Raw genomic sequence first — 24,204 nt, forward strand, 5'->3', positions numbered from 1 at the left:
CATTTTAGTTTTTTGGACACTCCTAATGAAGACTCGAATTTAAAAAAAAAGGTGGTAAGAGTCAAAGCAACTAGGTCATCTCTTGAAACTATTGGCCAGACTCTACGCGAGAAAACAACAAAGACTCGAACATTGGAGGTAGAGAAGCAGAGTTGTCGTAGAGATTAATCGTATGTGTAAATTGACCTTTCCTGGCAATTATTGCTATTTTCGCGGAGAAATGTTTCATGAAGGTTAAACCTTTAGTAGAAAGCAGACATGAGTCGGTTATCCGAAAAAACCGAAAATTTCGGTTCGGTCAAGTCCGAACCGGAAAATTCGGTTCGGTCTGATCCAAACCAAACGATTCGGTTCGGTCAAAACCGAACCGAAAATTTCGGTTCGGTCAGAACCGAACCGAATTTTCCGGTTCGAACTTAACCGAACCGAAATTCACTGTACTTGCTTAAAACTGTTCAAAAATTAAAACCCAATCACGGCAGAGTAAAGTAAACAAGGCAGGAGCACTCGATTTGACTAGGGATCTGAATTATCTAATAGCCTTATTTTTGGCGAATAAAATTATTCAATTTATGTCAGAGTTCATTTGAATTCATTTTCATACAGTGTATTAGGTCCCTTATTTGACGTCTCAAAAATGCCTGGTTTATTTTAATCTGCTGTGAACCCAGTCAATGTACAGTCAAAATGATTTTTTTATTTTTTATGTAAAATATTACTGTAAACCACCTTTGGAGAAAATTTTCACCAGGCGTCAGAAGACAATTTCGAAAACACTTAGCAAAATCGGTTCTTTTGATCGTAGGGTTCCCCTTTCGGAAATCCTAAATAGATTCTATTTCACTCTTGAAGAGTACAAAAGAGTACACTACTCAAAGCAGGAAAAAAGTGCAAAGTGCAAAGTGAACTGAAGTAGTCATCAGAGGAAAGTGAATGAGTGTCTGTCTATGTGCAACGCTCCCCTATTAGCTGCGAGGGCTATAAACCTTTCATCTCTAGCGTAACCTTGTTAATATCATTATACAACGAAAAACGAAGAAGAAGGCTCTTTCTGCTTTTGTGGTAGGTGTATTAAGACTACAGTGTTACGCATTACGTCGTATAAGTCAAAGGCTGTTACCCTAGTACGAATTTTCTAATAATCTTTTGAAGGTCCCGGGAGACTTCATAACGAGATTTTTATCTCAAACACCATAAATTTTATATTAAAAATTTTTGGTACGTCCTCTTACGGCAAACAGTACCCATTCTCTTAGCTGACGGGATTTATGGATGACCATATATATAAAACAAGCTTCTAGAGTATGGCTCCAACGGTACTAGGTCTACTTTCAAAAAAATCGCTCACGGCTTTTACCTTTCAGACCAGAAAAACTAAATGTTTTCGAAATTGTCTTCTGACGACGATGCAAATTTTCCCCAAACGTTGTGTACTGTAATATTTCACATAAAAATAGTAAATCCATTTTGACTGTATTAGGTTCACGGCATAGTAAAATAAACCAGGCAGGAGCTGTCCATTTTCGAGATTTCAAATAAGCGACCTTACACACTGTATGAAAATGAACTCAAATGAACACTGACATAACTTAAATATTTTTTTTTCTAGAGAAACGCTATATTCCGCGACGAATTCTTTAAATTTTCAGCTTAGAGATACTAGAATCGAATTGGATTTGAAATAAAAATTTTTGATGGGCACGGGTGAGGCACGAACTCACAACCTTCAACTTGCCGGGCTGATGCTCTAACCAATTGAGCTACCGTGGACATTTTCATTTCAAATCCAATTTTGAACCGTTGGTACAACACATGATGTGTATGTTCTTTCTTCTATCTAATGGAGATTGAGATACACATATAATTTTATTCGCCAAAAATAAGGCTATTAGATAATTCAGGTCCCTAGTCAAATCGACTGCTCCTGCCTGGTTTACTTTACTCTGCCGTAATTGGATTTTAATTTTGAATAGATTTAAGCAAGTAGAGTGAATCTGACCGAACCGAAATTTTCGGTTCGGTTTTGACCGAACCGAATCGTTTGGTTCGGATCAGACCGAACCGAATTTTCCGGTTCGGACTTGACCGAACCGAAATTTTCGGTTTTTCGGATAACCGACTCATGTCTGGTAGAAAGGTGTTAGATCATTCAAAAATTACGTCACGTGGTTTTCAGTGCTGTCATCAAAATTGAATCTTAAATAACTCAAGAAATACGCGGCTTGTGGAGCTTAAACTAGGTTCTACTCATTTAAATGTGAGAATGGAACATAGTTTCAACTTCACAGAGCGTTTATTTCTGAAGTTATTTAGGATTTAGTTTTGCTGACAGCACTGAAAAACCGTTACGTAATTTGTGAATGATACCGAAGAGTACATTCTTTCATGTAGATAAAATTCTCGTGAATACGACCGTTCAAGGTGATTCGTAATGATTTACCGTTACGGACGGCTATTTCAAGCTTTTCCACGAAGAACGTTATTTTAGGCAAAAAATTTTGTTCGAACTGCCCGGTAGCTAGAACTATATTTTTTGACACATTTTTGATGAATAGAATGTCTTAAAATAGTGTAAGACATGGGTCGGCCATTTTATAATTTTTCTATGGACGGCTGAATACGGATTAGACTAAACTTATAAAAAAATCGGTGCATTTTGGAGTCATATTATAGAACAATTTTTTGTTTACAATCATGTTTTGCGTCCATTAAAAATAACTTGTCTGGGTGCTCCGACCTAATTCGTAACGACCACTTTCGTGTAGATTTTTCTTGACTCTTGAGATTGGCTTATTTAACGTGTTTCGAGGAGCTTGATTCTCCTTGTCAAAACTGAACTTTTGTTAAAAATTCAGCCCATATCTGATGTCTGATTGATTCATTGAAAATTTCTGAAACTTTTGAAAAATGATTCACAAAAAACATCGTGTTGGGCAACACTGTAAGGTGTTAAATCTCGTATGGTCACATTGAATTTTAATTGTCGCCGATTTTAATGACCAAAGAATTTTATTCTCCGATTTCCGTGGGTTGGTTTTTAGCCCCGTACGAAGTACAAAGGGGCTTATAGGATTACGATGCCGTGTGTAATTGATGGAATTCGAAGCAGACGGTAAGGGCAAAGTGTTTGCCTATGTTCATAGATGACGAATCCGCAATAAAAATTTTGTCTGTCCGTCTGTCCGTCACGTCGATATCTTGAGTAAATCAAATCCGATTTCAAAAAAAAAAAATTCCCTGAAAGATAGTCGAAATAGTGAGGCTAAGTTCGAAGATGGGCATATTCGGGTCGGCCCTTCGTGAGTTAGGGCCACCTAAGTGATTTAAGGTCTTTTGGTGATATTTATGGCAAAACAAACGATGGAAATGTAAATGACATGGCAAATGATAGGTATTGTCAATACCAATCCAGGAAAAAAAAGTTTTTTAAAATCGGCTGAGTGGACCGTGAGTTAGGGCCTTAGAAGTGAAATGCTACTAGGGCCCTATGTGTATTTTACATATAACTCGAGTAAATTTCATTCGTTTTTCGTAATTTTCGTTTGATTTGGAAGGTAATCGAAGGCCGAATAGAATGTTGTTGAAAAAAAAAATTTTGGGTCCTTGGCCTAAGGCCGCTACTAGGGCCCTATGTGTATTTTACATACAACTCGCGTAAATTTCATCCGTTTGTCGTAATTTTTGTTTAATTTAGAAGGTAATCGAAGGCCGAATAGAATGTTGTTGAAAAAAAAATTAAATTTGGGTCCTCGGACTAAGGCCGGTACTTGGGCCCTATGTGTATTTATACTCAATAAATTAAAATTTTAGGGCGATTTGAAATTTTTGTTTCATTTGAAAGGAACGTCGTACGGGGCTTCGTAATTGCGCTATGTGCAATTTCTAAGATGTACACATTACATAATAATTTTACTTTAACTACTTTAACCGGCGCAATAGGCTTACGGTCAAAGTAGGGTGACAGACGCACTAGGGTCACGTACGCAATAGATATACGGGTTTGTACGGGGCTCAGTCGCAGCAAACGCTCCGACTGTTCTGATGGCTCGTTTTTATTGCTTTTGTTTGTCGAAATCAAGAGTGAATGAGCGACATTATCGTTCCCAGCTCTATGTATCTCTCTCGAGATGAATTTCATCACAAAAAGCATCAATTAAACGAAATTAGCCAACAACCGCCCACTAATCTCAAATCAATGGAAAATTCTAGACCGGTAACTGACTCTGTCGGCTTAGCTGGTTTTTTTTTGTGTGTGCAAAAAGACTCATAAAAACACTGTACACATCATCATCAAAGCAGAATGTTTTGTCTGAATGTTTGTTTTATGATTTTTTGTTGTTTTTAATTATCGCGTCTTGACCACACTAACTGTGATTCGCTTTTTATTACACTATTCCGTAGAGTATTGGTCAGATAAGACGTTTTATCTGAGTCGGTTACAGCATATGAGCGAAGATTATGAACCGTTAAGCGATGTGAGTGTTTAGATTGTCTTCAGGTTGTCTTCGTTGTGTATACACATTCTGCACAGTCATAATTTCGGCTGTGGTTTTTTTTTCACGTATTTTGTCTTGGGTAATTTTGGTTTCGTTTGGAGTCTTTTTTTTGTCTGTCTCTCTGTGTTTATTATACTTTCCTGCAGGTTTATGCTTTTTAGACGGAAGAAAGAAAAAATAATCGAAAGTAAACTCTCCGGAGAAAGTTCAATTAGGTACCGCGCGGTGTTGACCGTTGTTTTAAGCAACGCGTTTATTTGATTTGATTCATTTTTTTATTGTATCTGGCGCTGTGATTTATTTAAATTTTAATTTGTGTTTTTTCTACCATTTCTTTCAGGTTTAAAGCCACGGTCATCGAACAGTTTCGCTTTAGTCATACGGTGGAGAAAATAATGAGTACGTTGGACACTTAGGTCGAACGAGTGCCGATACAAAATTCATTGTTTTTTGTGTGGATTAATTTCAATCGAAAAACGGGTGAAAAATCAATTTTAAAATCGATTAAAACGCGAAAAAGCACCGACACTCCACAACCGCAAAAATGCCGACCATAATATTGGATCGTATACCGTTGCCAAATTTGAAAATTTACACTTCGCTCAGTGTATTGCTGGTGAGCTTTTGTGTTTATTTTGCCGTCAATTCGACCAAAGATCCCGACTGGCGACTGTTGTTGAATTCAACGTCGGTGGACGGTTATGTCGATGCGAAATTGATGGACGACGAAAGTCTGATCAAATTGACGAACGGTGAATTGCACAGTGAATTGAGTGATGTGATTGATCGAAATGTGTACATGAACATTTTGGCGGACGCGACACCATTGCATGGCAATCAAACGCGATCGCTGGGTGGACAGGTCAAGGATGTTATGGATTTTATGTTCCAGGAACCAGTTTGCGTTTGGGTGAGTTTGATTTTGTTTTTCACTTTTTGTTCAGTGATTTTCAAGCGTAAAATATAATGAAAATCTGGAGACATCTGGGTTGTACACAAATTACGTGACGTCGCTGGGTCAAATCATTGATGTAAGACGTCACGTTCTAAGTTGATTGTTTTCTTGTGTGTTAGGAGTGGCGTTGTATCACTATTTTCAATATTTAAGAGATCCAGTCTCACTGCAAAATGACTTCATTTATTCGAGATATTTTATTCAAGGAGGAACACGACCAACCAAGTCTCATGAACTGATTTTTTAAACTTTTTTTCAAACGGCGACAGTATTGCGATACAACCCTGAAATCTACTACTTCCTTTGTTCAAAGTATCGTCAAATCCAAACTTTCGGTAAAAATTCTTTTACTTCATTTGTTAAAACAATCTTTGTCTGAACGTTCATTTTACAATCTATATGAAAGCAGCATTCCCAACAGTTCTTCATTTATATTGTTGTCGTTGATTTGATAACAGATAGAAAGTCGTTTCTAACCTGATTCTAAACTGGAATGTATTACGAGAGATTGTCCTGTGAGAGTTCCGGGACAGTGCGATGCGAACTTGTCTTCAGATTTTAATTTTCTTCAAAAGTTTGTTCCGTTTTTTATTCTAGAAATTACCCGAAACTCTAGTACACTTGTCCCAGTAAAAAATTCCACTTTCGTATCTAAGCTGGTAAGTGCTGTTCCTGTGTTTTCTCTAATTTCAAATGGCGAATGAAAGAAATCGGAGAAACCGCGACATACAGCTTAGATACGAAGGTGGGATGTTTGACGTGTGCAAAACACCAACGATTCCAACAATGTGTTCCTTTCTTGTACATATACAACTCGTTTTTCTAGCAATATAACATTTTCCTGTGGTGGTGAGCTCTAGTTTTTGTGTGGTAAAATCGTAATTTATTCTTTGGCTCAGATCAACCGGCTATATTTGCGTCACCTGACCCAAATTGATGAAAAATTAGTTGGTGGTTGATTGTGTGGGCTGCCTACAATTGAGATATTTTGACGTTTTACCTATCAACCTTTTAGAGACAGCTATGTGCTAAGTGTATCGCTATGAATTCATTGAAAATTTTTTACTTCTGCTGTCTAAAGTTGTAATCCGCCCTCTTCTACGGAACTTTATTTGTTTTAACATTCATTGTGCTGTACAACACCGAATTAACCTGTTACATACAGCAAGCATATGAATAGTAATATTTTCGGATCTATTACTTCCATCGATCAAAGTATTTTGAATCGGTTGATTTCAAATCTTGTACTTCAATTTTTTAACATGCATTTTTTATATAAAAGACCATATTACCCAGATCTTGTCATTATTTTTGTCGTCGTTATCGATAACAGATGAATTGGCGTATGTGACAGGCTAGCTTTGGTCGTTGTCTCTTTTTCCGGTTGCTGATGATTAGATGTTTCTAAAACGTAGTAACCGTTGGTACTGTTTGAACTAATCCAACCACGGAACCAGGGTTTATCATTCGAAATATTAATTCTTAAATCAATAAAAAATCCCTAAAAAGTCCTGAAAATTCTTAAAATTCATAAACTTTAGAATATGAAGAGTTTGAGGAATTTGAAGAAGTTTAAAGTGGTTTAGGAACAAGAATTCTTTGAAACTCTTTGGCATTCTCTGAAAACTCTAAAAAATTCAAAAAATTTCCTAAAAAATCCTTATTACTAGGATACACTTAGTGGGTGGATCAGGTCCCTTGACTGATCAAGTTACCACATGATATTATTTTCTTTTAACATCTTTTAAATTAAGGCCATCAAAAACATAAGCACAACAAGCACAGGACATAATACAACACGAAGTGGGCACACATCCGAAAATAATTGTCATTTTCGACTGACTATCTTGTAAAACAGAAAATGTATGCCTCGTGTCTATGTCTACTGGCATGAGTTTGATGCCTTCAAACACATAAGGCTAAACACGCTGCAATTAGTTTTAAACGACTGTCTCACTCCATATACTAATTTCTACCACTTTCCATGCATTTTGATCAAATCACACTCCATATACTGAGTTTGGAAAACGAATACCTGTTCGAGGTAATCATTAGTCGGAATATGACATTCTTTGTCGATTGGAACAAAGTTTTTGAAAATCGGTTCCGAATGACTATAGTTTTGGGCCATTAAATATTCAGGGAAAAACTCTTTCGGGAATAAACTCCCTGAATATTGGATATTGTTCATCTGGGAACCAGACCTCAGATTTCACGAATTTGATTCTTCAATGCAGGAACCTATCAAGAAAATGGGACAAAAATTGTTTGAAAATAACTCTGAGATCATTTGGCCGATAATGTCCAGCTACGAACATGACCCCAAACATATTATTCCTCGTCGATTGAAACCAGAAGTCCTAAAATTGGTTCCGGATTTCTCGTACCATCACAAAACCGTAAGAAAATTCTTTTGGGAATTACGTCCAGATCGTTAGGTTGATATGGCCCAACTACTAACTTGACCTCAGGAATTTTACTCCTTGTCGAATGAAACTAAATTTTGGAAAATCGGTTTAGAATTACTCAAGTTATCGTGCCATCAAACGTTACGTCTCTCACTGACAAAAAATTTCGAAAAACTCAGCTGTTGCAGGTAACTTTGTCTCCAGGTAATTTACAATAGCTGCCACAGCTGTAGCGCCCCATACAAAAATGCAGCTGCGGCAGATAATGTAGATTACCTGGAGACAAAGTTACCTGCGACAGGTGAGTTTTTCGAAACTTTTTTTGTCAGCGCTGCTTTTTCCGTTTTTTGCTAAAGCCAGTCGGTGAAATGAAATTTTGACAGAAAAGGTATGGGCCATCTGTCAAAATTTGCAACTCGTAAGGAAAAATGTATGAGAAGTTCATTTCACCGCCTGGTTGTATATTCGCCTTCACATTTCATACACTCCTTAAAATCGATCACAGGGAACGTAAGGCGTATTTTCTGACGTAAGACCCTTGACTTAACAGTCAAGGAAATAATTATGGCTTTTGGGAGAGGTAGGACAGTACAAAGATCTTTTGGAAGCTTGACTTTAAAAAGGAAATTTCGCTCCAAAAACTGTGTGTTCAACCGGTCCATAACGACAGAAAGGAAATCCCAAAAAGAAAATCCCCGAAACGTTCTTTCTTGGTGACGAATACAATTTTTATTATTCTGTCTGAGCGCTTTTATTCACGGCCTTTAATTTGTCTGCTTCAAAAGTATAAACGGCCGTTATGGTCCGTCTCGATTTACAGTCTCGATCGTTTTTTCTTTCTTTCTTTCTTAATCTTAATTCGCTTAACGATATTACGAATGTTTATTCAAATTTTCGATTAGATTCGATTAGCCACCGTTTAACACTTTGGTTGTCATGGTCAGATCGACGCAAGATTCACTTTTTTTCGGTGGTATATATAATCGTCAACATACGGGTATCGTAAACGAGTTTTTGTATCAAATTTTATATTATTTCCGCAGTGTTTTACATTACATATGTGTATGCATGAGTGTACATCTCGTGCCACGCGCTTCCCAAAATCTATAACAGTCACAGCCATACACAACAGTTGCTAAATAATACGATCGCACACACACACACACACACACACACACACAGTCTATTTTGTTGTATATTTACGGATTATGTTGCGATAATTTATTAGGTTCACTGATGACAAGTGATGGTGATATAAAGCTAAAAATAAAATCAATGAATTCAAGTTCGAGCCAAGACGATGATTTTATTGCTGCCATTTGTTTGATTAGGTTTTTTTCCCCACATCAAATTGTTCAATCATTCAACCGATCCGTTGCTAGATTCAATTATTATACTCAACTGCATCCGATGTCACACACAAACTCGCAAAGTGTAATTGCTTATCGAAGATCAATGACTGACCCAATAAGCTTTTATTTTGAATAAAAGCGAGTGCTGTTAGGAGGTAGTCTAACGCACACATCTTTGAATACCCGGTGTATGCTGAGCTTGTTCAAATGAGATTTTCGAACGACAGTTAAAAATGCATCTTTGGCAGCAAACGACAGCATCAATTCGGAAATGTTATTTTCATTTTTCGAAATCCATTTCGGCTCCGTTCATAAAGTAGGTCAGGCGGAATAGGTTGTTTTTAGAAAGCATATCTCCTCTTCTATCAAAGTCTTGTCACTCTACAGCGTCTCTTTTGTGAAACAGTGCAAAGACTTTGTGTTGAGAGATCTGTGAATTGATCACGAAGGCGGCTATAGAACTTATATCGTGGGCAACATGACTTAAGGGCGTCCTACCATTTTTAAACGACCATATCTCATTTGGTGAGATTTGTGAGATTTTCAGCCCTGTATAAAGTCCAACCAACTAATGTTTCGTTTAAGAGTCATATCGCCAAGACTTCAGGTGATTGGGGAACAAGCGGTCTCCGATTTTAATGAGTGATAGCTCGTTGGATTCGTCTTTCAATTCTAGGAAACACGTATCTTTCACTTTTTCTAAAAAAAATTGTTTTCTGTGAAAAGTGTTCAAAAGTGATCACATGTCAGAGGGTACCGAAAACAGTTTTTCGACAATAACTCAAGAAAATTAAATTATTTTAAATTGTTGTAATGTTGTACGAATGTCGGCCTTGGAAAGACCTACAGATAGAGTATACGCACTGCTTGGTGCGTGCTTATCCACGAGAGTTATGACTAAAAATGTAGTGAATGTTCGGAGAGTACTCCTTCTCTGCAGCTTCGTTGTTCCGCGGATCTGAGTATGGGGTGTTGTAGTTGCACATATAAATGAACCCAGTACTTTAGGGCTGCAAGCCTACAGAAGTGTTGGAAAAAAAGTTAGTGCCAAAATGCAGATTTTTTCCTTCTTTCTGAGTGCTCTACAGCTGGAACAGCATCTGGAACGATACTACGGCAGTCATTTTTTATCGTCTACTATTCTTTTACCTTATCAATAGAAAAACGCTTCGAAATGTCGCGCATATATCAAATCCACTATTCTCAATATCAAAAGAGAAATTATTAAATTTTTCTCGGATGATTTTAGTCAAATAAAGTGTTAGCGTATAGCAAATGACCACAGGACTCCGGAACAGTAATTAGTTTTTCAATTGGACCAATATTTGCTACGTGACGGAAGATTGGAAAACCGTTTGCTCCCACTTGATCATGTCGTTTTTCCAAACGAATCACTCATTAAAATCGGAGACCGCTTGTTCCCCAATCACCTGAAGTCTTGGCGATATGACTCTTAAAGAACGGTAGGACGCCCTTAAGTCATGTTGTCCACGATATACTGAGCGTCATTGTGGAGGTCAGTCAAAAATTTTATTGGCTCTTCGACTGAGAAGCGGACGTTTCGAGTACCTGAAATCTCTTCTTCTTCTACTGATATCTCGACGTTGAAACAATCAACAAAACTGTTCAAATATTGCTGCCAGCTACCTTTGTGAGTGTCTAAATCTGTTCCTTCGGAACATCAGAGCTTTGTAAAGATGTTTTGTGACACAATGAAAAAAATTGAGGCTGGACAATAGTCTGTGACTTTAGCATGCTCATCTCCACGTGACATAACTCCATAATGAATACTCTTCTTCCTTCCATACTCGGTACGGCCGAAAAATACAGCCCCAGGGGATAGTAATTTTAGGACATAAGTTCGTTATTCAACTAAACGAAAATCATTGCACATACAGGTCCCTGACGAACGAAATCCGATCCATCAACTGCTTACTTAACTGCTTATCTCTAAACTGCAAAAAAATGTTCAGTTTAAATTTTGTGAATGTCGTTTTTTTATGGCATCTCCTGATGATAATAAAACTTTTTATTTGATGTCTGGCTCTTCAAGCAGTAGACGAATTAGAAAGATAACGGGTATACAGAGAACACTCACAGTGGCTGACCGGAAATTGTAAAAAAATTTCGTATAAATGTATGCATGTTGATTGATTATTTGTGAATTCCTGAGCGCCTAAAGGTGTGTGCATCTAACTTTATCTGTAAAAACCCCTATCACAAGTTGCTTTTGTGTTTGAACATGGAACTACTAAACTCATTTCCGAAAACAGACGGAATGGCTCAAAGGCAGGCCTGGACTGGCCATACTGGGCGATCGGGCCGAGCCAGATGCGCCTTTCCAATTCGACGCTTTTTTCCTGTATTGGCGCCTCTTCGAGGTGCCTCTTTGTTCTACGAGTCCGATGCGCCTTTTGGTAGCCCTGCTCAAAGGCTACGTAATAGTCTCCAACCAAAATGATCCGGCTTTCCGTCCCAGCAGATTTCATATTCCGAATTTTTCTTGCGATTATATCGAACTGGTAACGTCATAAAGCTCACTCAAGCTTCATAAATTGAGTTGAAGTATGTTTGGCGGCTGCAACGATGCACACACTCAAATAACGTAACTACAATACAATGAATTTGTGTGCATGTATCAAGCCTACATCTAGGCGAGATGTTAATTTAAGCACCTGACTCAGAAAGTATTTGCATACATTGAGACGTCCAGCCTGTTCCGTTATTTAGTGAGTTCTCTAAATAAACAAACAAAACCATCTGAAACGTGTTTACCAAACCTTCACCGTTCATCTTGCCTTATGGCTCAGTGTTTTTGGTTTCAGCAACGATGCACACACTGAATGACTCGTATGATGGAACCCAAATACGATGAATTTGTGTGCATATGGCTAGCCTACATTTTGGCGAGATATCAATTAAGCGTCTGACTTTACTTAGAGAGTATTTGCATACTTCGAGGCGTGGTTTATTAGTCACGTTTGGGCCCAGACTAAACTTGTTATTGGCCGTAAGGTTCTGTTAATGATGTATCTAAGACCAAACGTTCACCGTTCATCTTGTCTTATAGCATAACACATTGTAAACAAATGGTTGTGCTCATTATGTTTGAACTTTTCTTATTTAGATAGCCGGTTGAGATTTTACGTAATCATCGCCTTATTTAGAAAATTATATTCACCCAGATAATCGACGTTTGACTTTTACCCGTTTAATGTAGCAATTAAGTCCGTGCTGATTGCAGTGTGTAAAGAAATTTAATTTGGAAAATTTCGATTTTGTTTTTCAATTTTAATTCAAATTGCGCTGGGTAAGAGAGATACGTTTACACCAGACCGATAAGCTGATAAGAAAGCTTTTCGCGATGTCTTGCTTGGTCTGTTTTTTGCGTTTTAAATTGCAATTTCGTCATGAGAACTGTGTACTGAACGGTGAATGTATTCCGTTTTAGAATAGCCAGCCATACAGTTGCGTCTTGCGTCATATTTGCATAGTTTCGCTTTTTTTTCTGTCTAATTATAAACTCGAGTAAATAAATTAGTCATTTCGCCTGCAATGCGATAATGATTCTGTTAATGACGACAAAAAAACGTATAAAATTCGAAATGTTTTTTTGTATTCAAAAAATTATGCAATTTCGATAAACGATTCTGTAACTTGAAACATTGTGGTGAGATGTTGCAACGTTAACTGGCCGACTGGACGAATGAATTAATCGTCTATCTGGAGTAGTAATTGAATATTATCATCTCATTGTTTCCGATCAAGATAATAAATAACCCGAGAACCGACAGACTTATGACATAAATGCGAAGAGAAAAATGTGGCTAGTGTGTCACTGGTTCTGTAATTTATGTAAAGATATTGGCATAATGGTAATAAATATTGCTGCACACGCCACACCGTATAAACAATTTTGTTTTACTTCTCGATTCGATTCTCTTACCGGATCTGGAAAAAAATCTGAGCTAAATAACGTAGAAAGTATAATCGTTAACAATGCAAACGTAACTCGACAAACTTGTGTGGTTTTTCGTATTAAAATATTAATTGAAAAGATTAGATAGCTCAGAGCTGGGGTTTTTATTTATCAATGAGTTGTGAATTTTAGCTAGATTTTTAAATTGGTATTGTTCGTAGTAACATTTTCATAGACACGGAGCCGGTAGCTTTAAGATTACCTGGAACATAACACAATTTAGTATAAAGCTTTCCATGGCCTTATTAACCTCAACTCCGCCTCAGATTAACAAAATTCACACAAAAAATGAACTTTTCAATTGTCCCTTTTTATGTAATACCCATTCAATAGTTGTTTGTTCACCGAGTGAAGGAAATAGGAAATACTAACGAAGGTGATATCGCTCGAGTCTGAATTTCCCATTTTCTTCCAGAGGTGAACACAACGTTTTTCAAATGTGCGAGGTGTTATTAACCCTTTTTTTACACTAAAGTTTAGTGAAACACTAAACAAAAACATCAATTTGTTGTAACATTTTTGAAAACAAAAATGAATTTGACAGTTTGGTGGAAAATTTCTGTTTTCTACACTGTAAAAAGAAGAGGGAAGAAAATAGGCATTTCTTTCCCGAACTGTCATCAGACGAAGTGTCAACAAAACGTGGAGAAAATAAGGTTAATCACACCGCCAGATTGTCTCTTTTGATTGAAGCAATTAATGAAAATTGGCAGCAAATTTGACATTTTATGAAAATACGAAAAGAGCTGAAAACTAAAGTGATTTTTTCATTAACTTAACATTGTTGTGTAAATCAAGAGTTCCCAATGGCAATTTCAGGTCAGTTGACATTTCACTGATATGAAATTCAGTTAGAGTTACCGATAGCCGCCATTTTTTTAAAATATGGTCCCAGTAAAATAAGGGCGATCGTGACCCCTTCTCATATACAGCCTTGACCTTTTCGCTCTAAGATTTCGTTTTTTGCAACGTTAACTTTTAACGAAAAGAAAATTCTTCTTTATGAAACGTTAAACTTTACCGAAAAGGGATCTCGTTCCTTATCTAACGTTCTTAATGCTCAAAACAAACGAGGCATTGAAAACGTGTTTTGGTTCTACTTTTCATGACGAAATTTTCGAAACTGTCAAATGAAGTTAGAACTTTTTTTTATTCAAAATCGCGACTGCTGCATCTGTCAATGAAAACTAGGAACAAAGCACGTTTTCAATGCCTCGTTTTTTTTAGCATAAGCCTTTTACCGATAAAGAATTTCGTTATTTTAGTAACGTTAAACTTTAACGAAATACTTTTTCGGTAAGTCAAATATGCATTGAGTGTGTACAGAACAATGAAAGTGTAAAACCGTTATAGTCTATTGTCCGCCCGGAGGACATATAAATTTGATTTTCGTAATTAAACGCACTCATTTTCATATTATTTTGACATAAAATGTGAGTGCGTTTAAGACGAATTCGGCGATCGACCATACCTGTTCTCTACTTTCATTAGTACAGAATACGCACAGCAATTATTCGTTAACATTCCCTAGCGAATTTTTGACAGGTTTAACAAGGCTACCCATATTGCAGACATGGGTAGAGTTGAGAGATGGATAGTGAACTTTGACAGTTGTCATTTAACGAAAACTAATTGCTGTATGCATCCAGAGTAATGTCAGGTGAAGTTCACTCTGAAAAGTTTGACAGGTCTATATGGGTAGTAGACTTGTCAAAGTTCACTGGTAAAACGTAAGAAAAAGAATTACTTGGAGGTGAGCAAAACTGCGTGTTTTTCTTGTTTTGCCTGTTTTTCACTGGTTTTTAAACATTTTAAACATTTAATTTTTAAGAAAATCGGGTTTGTAAATACAGCAGTAGCTATTGGTGAGAAAGCAAGAAAAACTGCATATTTTCCTTCTTTTCATGTATTCCCGCAACTTCTACTACGAGCCAAGACTTTTCGATAAAGTTATAACGTTCAGGATTGGGGCTTTTCTTTTCTGTTCTGTAATGTTTCAGAAATTGAATTGAATTTTTGAAAAGAGTCAAAAGTCAAGACTCTAGAATAACAGGCGCTACAGGGCTTTTGTTAATCACTCCTGTTTGGTTAGCTTTACACTGTAGTCCAGGTCCTTATGTCGTACGCCTTAAGTTCTTTAAGATTTTTCTTTGTTCCATGTTGTTTGCCACGAAAAGTTGTGGAACAAATTTTTTTTCCGGAAAATGGAAAATCGTTTTTCCGTGGCCGGAAAAGCCATTCATATGAAAACCTTCAAAGTCGAATATCTCCTAAAATTCAATGTCTTTTTGACATCTCAGCAATGCAAACTTGCTCGTGTGTTATCGACTTTAGGCTATTCAAGCGTTGACGTTTTGTCTAGAATGTAAGGAAAACACGAAACTATCTCTTTAGGACTATTCCAGGTTTGTATCGATGACTCAAAACGATATGTGTGAAAGCTCCCGAAATTTTCAAATTGTCTAAGACTGAATCTCGCTCTACCTCTCTGTCTTTCATCTCTCTCACGCGCTCAAACAGGAACATCAATCATTATGAATAGACCAGAAATATACCTTGACAGAATCCGTAACCGGAAACGTCGGTCGAGCTTGTACATCAGCAGCAATTTTAATTATCGCTCATTGATAAAACAAAGGTTGATTTTCGTCTTAATTCATTTTTCTCGCGGTTCATTTCAATCGAAGGGCTTTGGCCTTCCAAATCCGCTCGTAACGAATACATCAATCAATGAATTAGTTAAGCAATGGAATTAAATTAGGTATCGATTAAATGCGAATTGTGGTGGATAATCAACGATAATTTTTAACAGAAACATTTTCCAAATGTCAAACGTCCACAAAAGTCTCGTCAGTGTGTAGCAGACCCACACTTATGATCGTAAATGGTCTTAACGAATGGAATTTAATTTTTTTCTTATTTAATTTACCGGGAACTTATTTCTATTCTAGGTCAATCTCACGTTATAACCGTTTCAGCTACATTCAGTTGAAACTTTGAATACGTTTTTATAGTCGGTTTGTAATGCCAGCCGTAAATTCACTGAAAACATAACATTTCCAGCATCGTCATGTAGATTTCTCTCAATTAACTATCGATCGTAAAGTCAGACAGAAAAAAATTTGTTTAACCAACCAACCGACGAACAAAAAATTCTTTTAAAAAAAATCATTTCTTATGAATTGGCTAGATTATTTACCTTAGTCCGACCTTGATTTTGACAAACATTTATCAAAACAAGTACAGCACAATCTTCAATGTTAGTTACGATAAAATAATGATGACCGTAACAAAACAGAAAAAAACACAACAAATTCAAACTATTATATCAACCGCCGGCCGTTCTGTATGGTCGTATTTGATAAATGTGGATATTTAAATGGTCAGGGCTATACTATTATGTGGTCACGCAGAAAAAACTGTCTTTCCACTCGGGGCAAGTGAACATTTTAGCGATTTTAATATTTTATGTAGAAATTAATGTTAGATTGGTTGAGCTGGTTGTGGTAGGACCTACTTCAAGGAATTCAGTAATGGTTTTCCAGTGTGCAATCTGTTCGATTTTCAACTATGCTTGCACTAATTCCAATGTAGATAAATAGAACAGTTTTGAGTTCAATCTCCTCATTATGCAGACAAATATGAGATTTTTTTCAAAAGTGGATGTCATTTCTTAACGGAGATGGCATTACAGTTGTTGAATCTTCAACATCGCTAGCTACCAGCTAGCTTTTAACTTGTGGTTTTTGCGGTTTCGGGGCTGAGAAATAAAGGACTTCAGTTCGGGTGTGTTGCCCTTTCAACGTTATCTTTTATTCTGACTATTTTGCAACGACTTCTCGGTCGACTTGATTTTAATCGCAAACTATGATCGTCCCAACATGAATCTTCACTGGAGTTGTAACAACAGTCGTAGTTGAAGATGATCTTAAGGTTTGTGCCAAGTAACTGTAAACACTAATTTTGACTGTCCGAACGAACACGATTTCATCCACATGAAATTTGACACTAATTTGACAATTCGTATGACCTTGGAACAGACCCATAGATTAAGTCCAAGTAACTGTAAGCCCGAACACTAACAACTAACCGTCACCCACAGAGACCTCTGACCTCAGCTCTGTTATCAAAATGAAGTATTGAACAGCCGTTTGTGTTTTGTTCGGACCAACAAAAAGGTTAAATTTCAGAGATGCCCAATGTATAAAAGGTTTCTTAGCGCATAGGGTCATGCTCATCATTCTACAAGAAAACCACTTAAACTTTCGGGTTTATTTTCGAACGAGGGGTTCTCTATGGATGAGTTTTGAATAACCTTGGATTTGATCTATGGAATTATAATTTTTTAATGTTTTCGAGGCTCCAAGTGTTTAAAATTGTCAGTGTCCGTTGATTGATTAATGTGCTTTGACGTTTTCAACACTGAGGAATGGCAAAATTATCGAAAAACACGGTGGGACTGAACGTATTTTAAATAAACATGTCCACTTCCATCTCGGTTCTTTTCAGAGCTGAGTTAGGGGAGGCGTGTACTATTCAACGGCACATGATGCAGGCTCAGAGCCGGGTTAACCCATGGGCAAAGTGGGCCCGGCCCAGGGCGCTGGGAAAATAGAGGCGCTGAGAAATTAAATTTTTTTCGACAGTGTAATCTTTTCACGTTCAACATAAGTCATGCACAAATCAACGTCGATTAAAAAAAAATCGCGCTCGCTTCGCTTGCGTCTGTACATTACATTCTTGGGGTAAATGTGAGCTACAAGAAATGCATATATACATCTAACTTGATATTTTTGAATAATACACGCACATCGACTAACCCAAGGCTGTTCGTATTTGGTTATTTAAAGCGTTTTTATGATGGTCCTGCTTTAGAAAAGTTGAACTTTGAGGCCTCTGGCTGAAGACACTATAAATAATTTTCAATAACCATTCCATTGCTTCATTTTCGTCAGCCGCCGGTGATAGCCGGATAATGGAAATCTTTTAGCTCATGAGGAATTTTCGAAAATTTTGTAAATTCCTCCTAAAAGCTGCAGAACAAATCCGTTTCCGCCCATTGAAAATTGTTCATGGCATATATTCGCGATTTTTTTTGTCGAAATCCAAGGCCAATTACCTAAATTTCAAGATCTAACACTTTCAGAGTGAAGACAAAGGATCATTCTAGAGTGCCCTAAACTTGAATACTTTTGGGATCCCGAGTCCTAGATCCTTGAAATTGCTTCAACGCAAGTCCTTTTTCCGAATCATGACCTTACCCAACGTACTGCTCCTAGCATGAGCATAAGAAATATTTGGAGGCTGATGAAGTCACAGTAGGCACTGCGTTTCTTTCGTGAAGATAGGTGACTTGTTTTAGTTGTGTGAGTTCAAACACACAATACAATCAATCTTAAGCGGTAGCTCTCATCACAAAAGCCTCCAAATTCGACGTTTGTCAAAGTAGTGTTCATGCTAGGAGCAGTGCGTTGCCTTACCAAGTAGAGTAAATCTCGCAATATAATGAAACTGTAACAGTATCATAAATATTGTGTCAAAAATTCACGTTTTTTTCTTGGTTTTTCCTCACAACGCGTTCATGTTCTAACGATCTTCCAAGGGAAGTGAAAAGTGAGAATAATGAGAGGACATTCGAGTGTAAATTGAAAGAACACCTGAATGAAACTATAGAATTGTGATGTAAATTTGAATTGTAGTGTTCATTGAAAATAGCTACTTGCTAAATAAATTTGTTTGATTTGATTTGTTCTTCAAGAAGAATTTCAAGAAAAAATTGTTTCGGATTCATTCTACAAACTTCAAACTTAAAATCCCGAAAAATACGAGCGAAACCTTTTTATAACTTTACTCGATTTTTGTTTGTGGGAAAGTTTTGCGAATTAATCACGAAAACTCTGGTTATATCATATATCTCTCATTCATATATGGTTATATGTTATCATAAGCTTGCCACCTCGCCTCGCTCGCCGTTTCTAACTACACATTACTTAGAAAATAATATTCTTGAGGAAATGTTGAAAACATTTTATTTGATTTGGTTGACAATGTAGGAAACAAATTCTTTAATAAATTTTTCATGCGGCGCTGCAAGGCTCGTTGCCCAGGGCGCTGTAAATGCTAATCCGGCCCTGTGCAGGCTCAACTGCTGAGCCGTTTCTGAGAACTAGGAATATCGTAGCCTGGCCCCGCGGAAGTTGCAGGACCAGTGTTTGAAACTGGAATCGGTAGAGAGACAAATTCTAAGATCAACCATATAAAAATTATTACTTTCGGTCATTTGGTCGCAGAGCAACAGAAGCTGAAAGTCGAAATTTCCCCTTCTTCAAGGGGTGATGTCTCCTCGATGAAGCGCTCGATCCAGCACTAGCGATTCTAGACGAGGTTAATGTGCTCTTTCAAATGGCAATAACTAAATTGTGAAAGTGGTGAAAGTGGTGAAATTGGTTCATTTTCAGAAAAGTCACTTTCTTGCTACCCTCGGTGAATTTTGGCTACTTATGTGCGAATTTTCTCTGAGAATGAACTGAATCTGTTTTTGCTACGATCTGGTATGATTTGCTTCGAAGTAGCTTTCCATCCAGTGCTCACTTATGGAGCGGAAACGTTAACTTTAACAAAAGCATCCGAAGATAAATTGAGAGTGACACAAAGAGCCATGGAACGGAGTATGCTTGGAATAACACTCAGAGACAGAATGACGAATCAATGGATTCGACAACAAACCAGGGTCGTTGATGTCATGGAAAGAATAGCATCTCTGAAATGGAGCTGGGCGGGACATATTGCAAGAAGGACAGACGAACGTTGGACCAAAAAGATCATGAACTGGCGACCATATAAAAGACGAGCTATAGGTAGACCACCAGAGAGATGGACAAACGGAATTAAGAATATTGGAGGTACAAACTGGCAGCAAATGGCAATGGATCGTACGAAATGGAAAGAAGTTGGAGAGGCCTACATCCAGCAGTGGATAGAAACAGGCTGAAAAAGAAGAAGAAGAAGCTTTCCATCATTGTCCGGATTTTCCATCTTTTTAAGTCGACTTTCAACACTTGTTCAATTGAAAGATTTACTGCTGTCTTATGTAAGAGTCTAGCAGAAACAACTGAAGATAGTCAGTTCACTCTGGCTTTTGGACCGCCGCTAGTTCTCAATGTCGAAACAGCCTTCTTTTTTTCTCAATTCATTCACTTAACGTGAATCCTGGGTAAGGGAAGAGTGCTTAAGCTCTGTTTGTTCCTATTTTTATCTTTATTTTTGTTTTGTTTTTTAGCTTCATTTTGATAGGCATTTCAGCTGTGGGATGAAGATAAGAGGCGCCTGCTCGCTGTGATTCACTTCAGGTTATACTCTTCACTGAGTATATAGAAGTAAAGGACGGATTAGGCTTAGTCCAACCACTGATGCCATGCCGGTTGACATATTTCAACACAACATACCCTGTAAAAGTTAGCTTGTAGTCTAAGATTTCCAATGATACCAAATATGCCATGTTTGATTCTCAGCAAGAACTATTTATGATAAAGATTTTGCATCGAGATCGGGCTACTAGCAAATTTAGAGCCGTTGTATACGCCTCCCCTAACTCAGCTATGAAAAGAACCGAGATGGAAGTGGACATGTTTGTTTAAAATTCGTTCAGCCCCACCGTGAAAACATTTTACTTAAATTGGCTGATTTCAGAATGTTAGTCGCTGCAAAGGATTGACAATTTTTACACCCTATCAATTTCTGAAAATATCTCTTCTTCTTTCCATATAGTGGACCTGCTTAGGCGAAAAAACGTACGAAATCGTTCTAACGACGGTAGGTTGTTCCGCAACGATTCATGTATCTCAATTAAAATGGCAACTCAATCTTTCACCCGTGAGCGGCCTTTATGTTTTCTGTTGGATATGAAACCAATAGGAAGACAGTAAATTCTTCGGAAGGTTTATGGGGAATTTGAAGAGCTACATTTTCATTTCTTTTACATAAATCGATGATTCTGGAGATATGTCAGTAACAGTGAAGTCACCACATGTTCCTCAAATGTTCTTTAAGTAAAAATACATCGAAATTAGTATTCATTTAGAACAGAATACATAATTAGACGTACGTGCATGACTATCGACTTACAGTTGTGTTTAGTTTAATATTTACATGGAAACATGCTCCCCGTTCTAGAATTTAAGGATAATGAAGGATATGTGAGGTTTTTTTTGGATTCTCTTCAGGATTTATTGAATTTTTGAGGCAGATCCTAAGATTCTGTCACCGCACATTATCACCATGCTCCCAGCTCAAGAACTTAATTACTCTGAATTATTTCTGAGATTTTCTTGGTTTCTAACTAGCTAAACTTCGCCATTGCTACACTACTGATTGTAGCAAAGATAGAGCGTGTAGATTATCTTTGGATTGTTCATGCAAAACGTTTGTGTTGGTGTTCCAGCTAAAAAACCGTATACAAATTGAAGACTATTTAAAGGAGGCATGACGTAAATTAAAAAAATGTAATTCAGGATTTTAGCGCAGAAGTGGTGCGAGGCGTAAGAGTGGGAACACTGACATTCATTAAAATAGGCTCTGTTTAAAAACCACAGCATGATCTCATCATACGTAGGTCGATACCGAGATGGTGTGATATAATTATTATTTTCATTGCAAAAAGAAAAGCAAAAAATTCTCATTGGATTCGTTTACAATGTAAACAAATAAACGTTCAGTCAACCCATTCCGATTGAAAACAATTACTAATTAAACTGACTAAAACAGTTCATGAATAATATTTTCGCTGAATTACACACTTGTATAATATACACACAGAGTGCCAAGTTGGTTGCAAACTGAAAATAAATATTTTTTTTTGTGTAATGCGCTTCGCGACGTGAATATTATAAACAAACAAAATTAACTTGGATGTTGCTTATTTCGAATGCAATGTAAATGAATGGTCGTTACATAACAAATATGTGTAATTGATGTGGCTGAAATTTACAAGTTCAAAATGTTAATGGACCTTTTTCGTAATTAAAATAATAAAAGTGTCCGTCGACTCATGATGCCAGCATATGAGTGGTGATATGGACAGAATAGCCCATTCCACGTAGAAAGTTTCGGCCACTCATTCTAAGGCCTCTAGGGCCTTTGAACCCCTCTATCAGCTTGACTAATTACCAAAGGTATCCAACGAATCTACAGGAAATTGACTTTCCGAAAATCTTCGTTTTTAAACTCAGATGAGTCTCCAACAGCTTATCCTGCAACCATGAGACTAATTTTTTTGTATTATTGTAATTACAACCTCAGTCGATCACAACCACAATCAGTTGTCCAGCTCTCACACAGTAGCCTAGGTGACCTGAATCCCAGCGATTTTTTTTTGTAGAACCTTGCTCAGAGCTCCGAGCTGATCAACAATATTCAAAAATATCAAAAATGCATTCAAATTCCATTAAAACTTCATTCAACCACACTGTGACGTAATAGTGACTAGCAATCAATAGCGAGACTTGGCAGAACTTTCCATATCCTTTAACTTTACGGTAAAATCCTGAATGCTATAAACTACAGTCGAAGTCAGTGAAATTTCAGCATGAATTTGCTTCAGCTGTTTTTTTAACTGATCCACCCATACTAACAAAACTACGGTGAAATAGTCACGCCCTCGAGGGTAGTAGTAGTAAAACCGTATAAGCAGTTTTGTTTGTATGATTGGACCAGATGAAAAACAGCTGACGTTTAAATTTGACTGACGTTTACTATACTTGTATTTTCCATCTCCATCTATCGCTCGTTTCTCAGCCACCCACTGTCTTGCTGTTATCTGTTTAGACCTTGAATTTCGGAGGTATACTTGACACCGGTTGCAAACCTTAAAGAGAAAGAATTATGTCGGAGTATCCCCTCACCCCATCCGTGTGGAATTATGTTAGGTGCGTCGCTGTGCAATTTGAATAGTTACTGTGGAGCAATGCAAAAGATGCCGAATATTGACATCGAACACGATAGATTACTTTGTATTTCGTGTCGTTCAACCCACAAGAAAGCGCGCTATTGGTTAAATATCAGTCAGCATTCAGTTGTGATAGTAAGAGTATCGCCATATGAAAAATGATGACTAGTTCTATAGACTGTTATGATCAGAGCGAGAAAACCGAAGACTAGTTATTATAACTTGCCTTGGGATACTTGTCAAAGTATTTGCTTTTCTTTCAACGTGGTACGTTGAGAACGAGAGGACAGAAGACCAGTATATTTTAACTTGCCTTGGGGTACTTTTCAAATTATCTTCTTCTCTTTCATCACAACACTCTATATTGAACCGAATCTTTGCTTTTAAAATGAACCGATGTCACTACTTCTTTTACCTTAAATAAACGTCAATACAAACCAAGGCCTATTTTTGGATTTTTTTTTAAATTTTTCCAAAATTACCAAAAAATTGCCAAAAAATTCTAAAAACTGCGAAACCGAATTTTTCGATCATTTCGAACGGATTTGGCAACTCTTGAGCTCAGCCTTGTGTTTCAGCCGGCTCTCAATGATTTTGTTTGACGCACTCATCTTTCAAATTAACGATGCTCGACTTCATTTGAAAGTGGATAGAATCAAACAAAATAATTGAGAGTCAGCTAAAACGCAAGGCTGAGTTTACGAGTTGCGAAAACCGTTCGAAATTTTGGAACAATTCGGTTTTTTTGAATGTTCGCAGTTTTTGGAAATTTTGGAAAGAATTTCCAAACAAAATTCCAAAAATAGCCGCTGATATAAACAACACTCACACACTACAACGGTAGTTACGACCGAGCCTAGAGTCAAACTTTCGTTCGATTTTCTCCAGTGGTTTCTCCACTGGTCCAAATCAAAAGTAGCGCTCTTTTTCTAGGGTGAACAAATCGTCGGAATCGTCTGACAAATCATGAGCTAAGACTTAAGAAGGTACCCAACAACTGGGATTCAAGCCTACTCCGATCCAAATGATCGACGGCTCTTTCGAATCGTTAGTCTCGCCTGATAATTTTTT

At 37.2% G+C, this 24,204-nt stretch overlaps 1 protein-coding gene and 1 long non-coding RNA gene across 3 annotated transcripts in view; one reads left to right on the forward strand and one right to left on the reverse strand.

The window, feature by feature from the left end:
• LOC119082153 (E3 ubiquitin-protein ligase AMFR-like) overlaps positions 1-24,204 on the forward strand; it is a 46,477-nt gene that overhangs the window by 7,543 nt on the left and 14,730 nt on the right. For both annotated transcript variants that reach the window (XM_037191555.1, XM_037191556.1), the window contains exon 2: positions 4,837-5,406. In XM_037191555.1, the coding sequence (XP_037047450.1) occupies positions 5,041-5,406 (366 nt within the window). In that variant the 5' untranslated portion in view covers positions 4,837-5,040. The remainder of the gene's footprint in view (positions 1-4,836; positions 5,407-24,204) is intronic.
• LOC119082155 lies at positions 465-23,501 on the reverse strand. Its single transcript, XR_005088590.1, has 3 exons — positions 23,492-23,501; positions 14,107-14,111; positions 465-659 (listed from the first exon to the last, which is right to left on the reverse strand). It is a non-coding gene; the product is annotated as an uncharacterized LOC119082155 (long non-coding RNA).

The sequence above is a fragment of the Bradysia coprophila genome, unplaced genomic scaffold, assembly GCF_014529535.1.
Source record: "Bradysia coprophila strain Holo2 unplaced genomic scaffold, BU_Bcop_v1 contig_390, whole genome shotgun sequence".
Lineage (NCBI taxonomy): Eukaryota > Metazoa > Arthropoda > Insecta > Diptera > Sciaridae > Bradysia > Bradysia coprophila.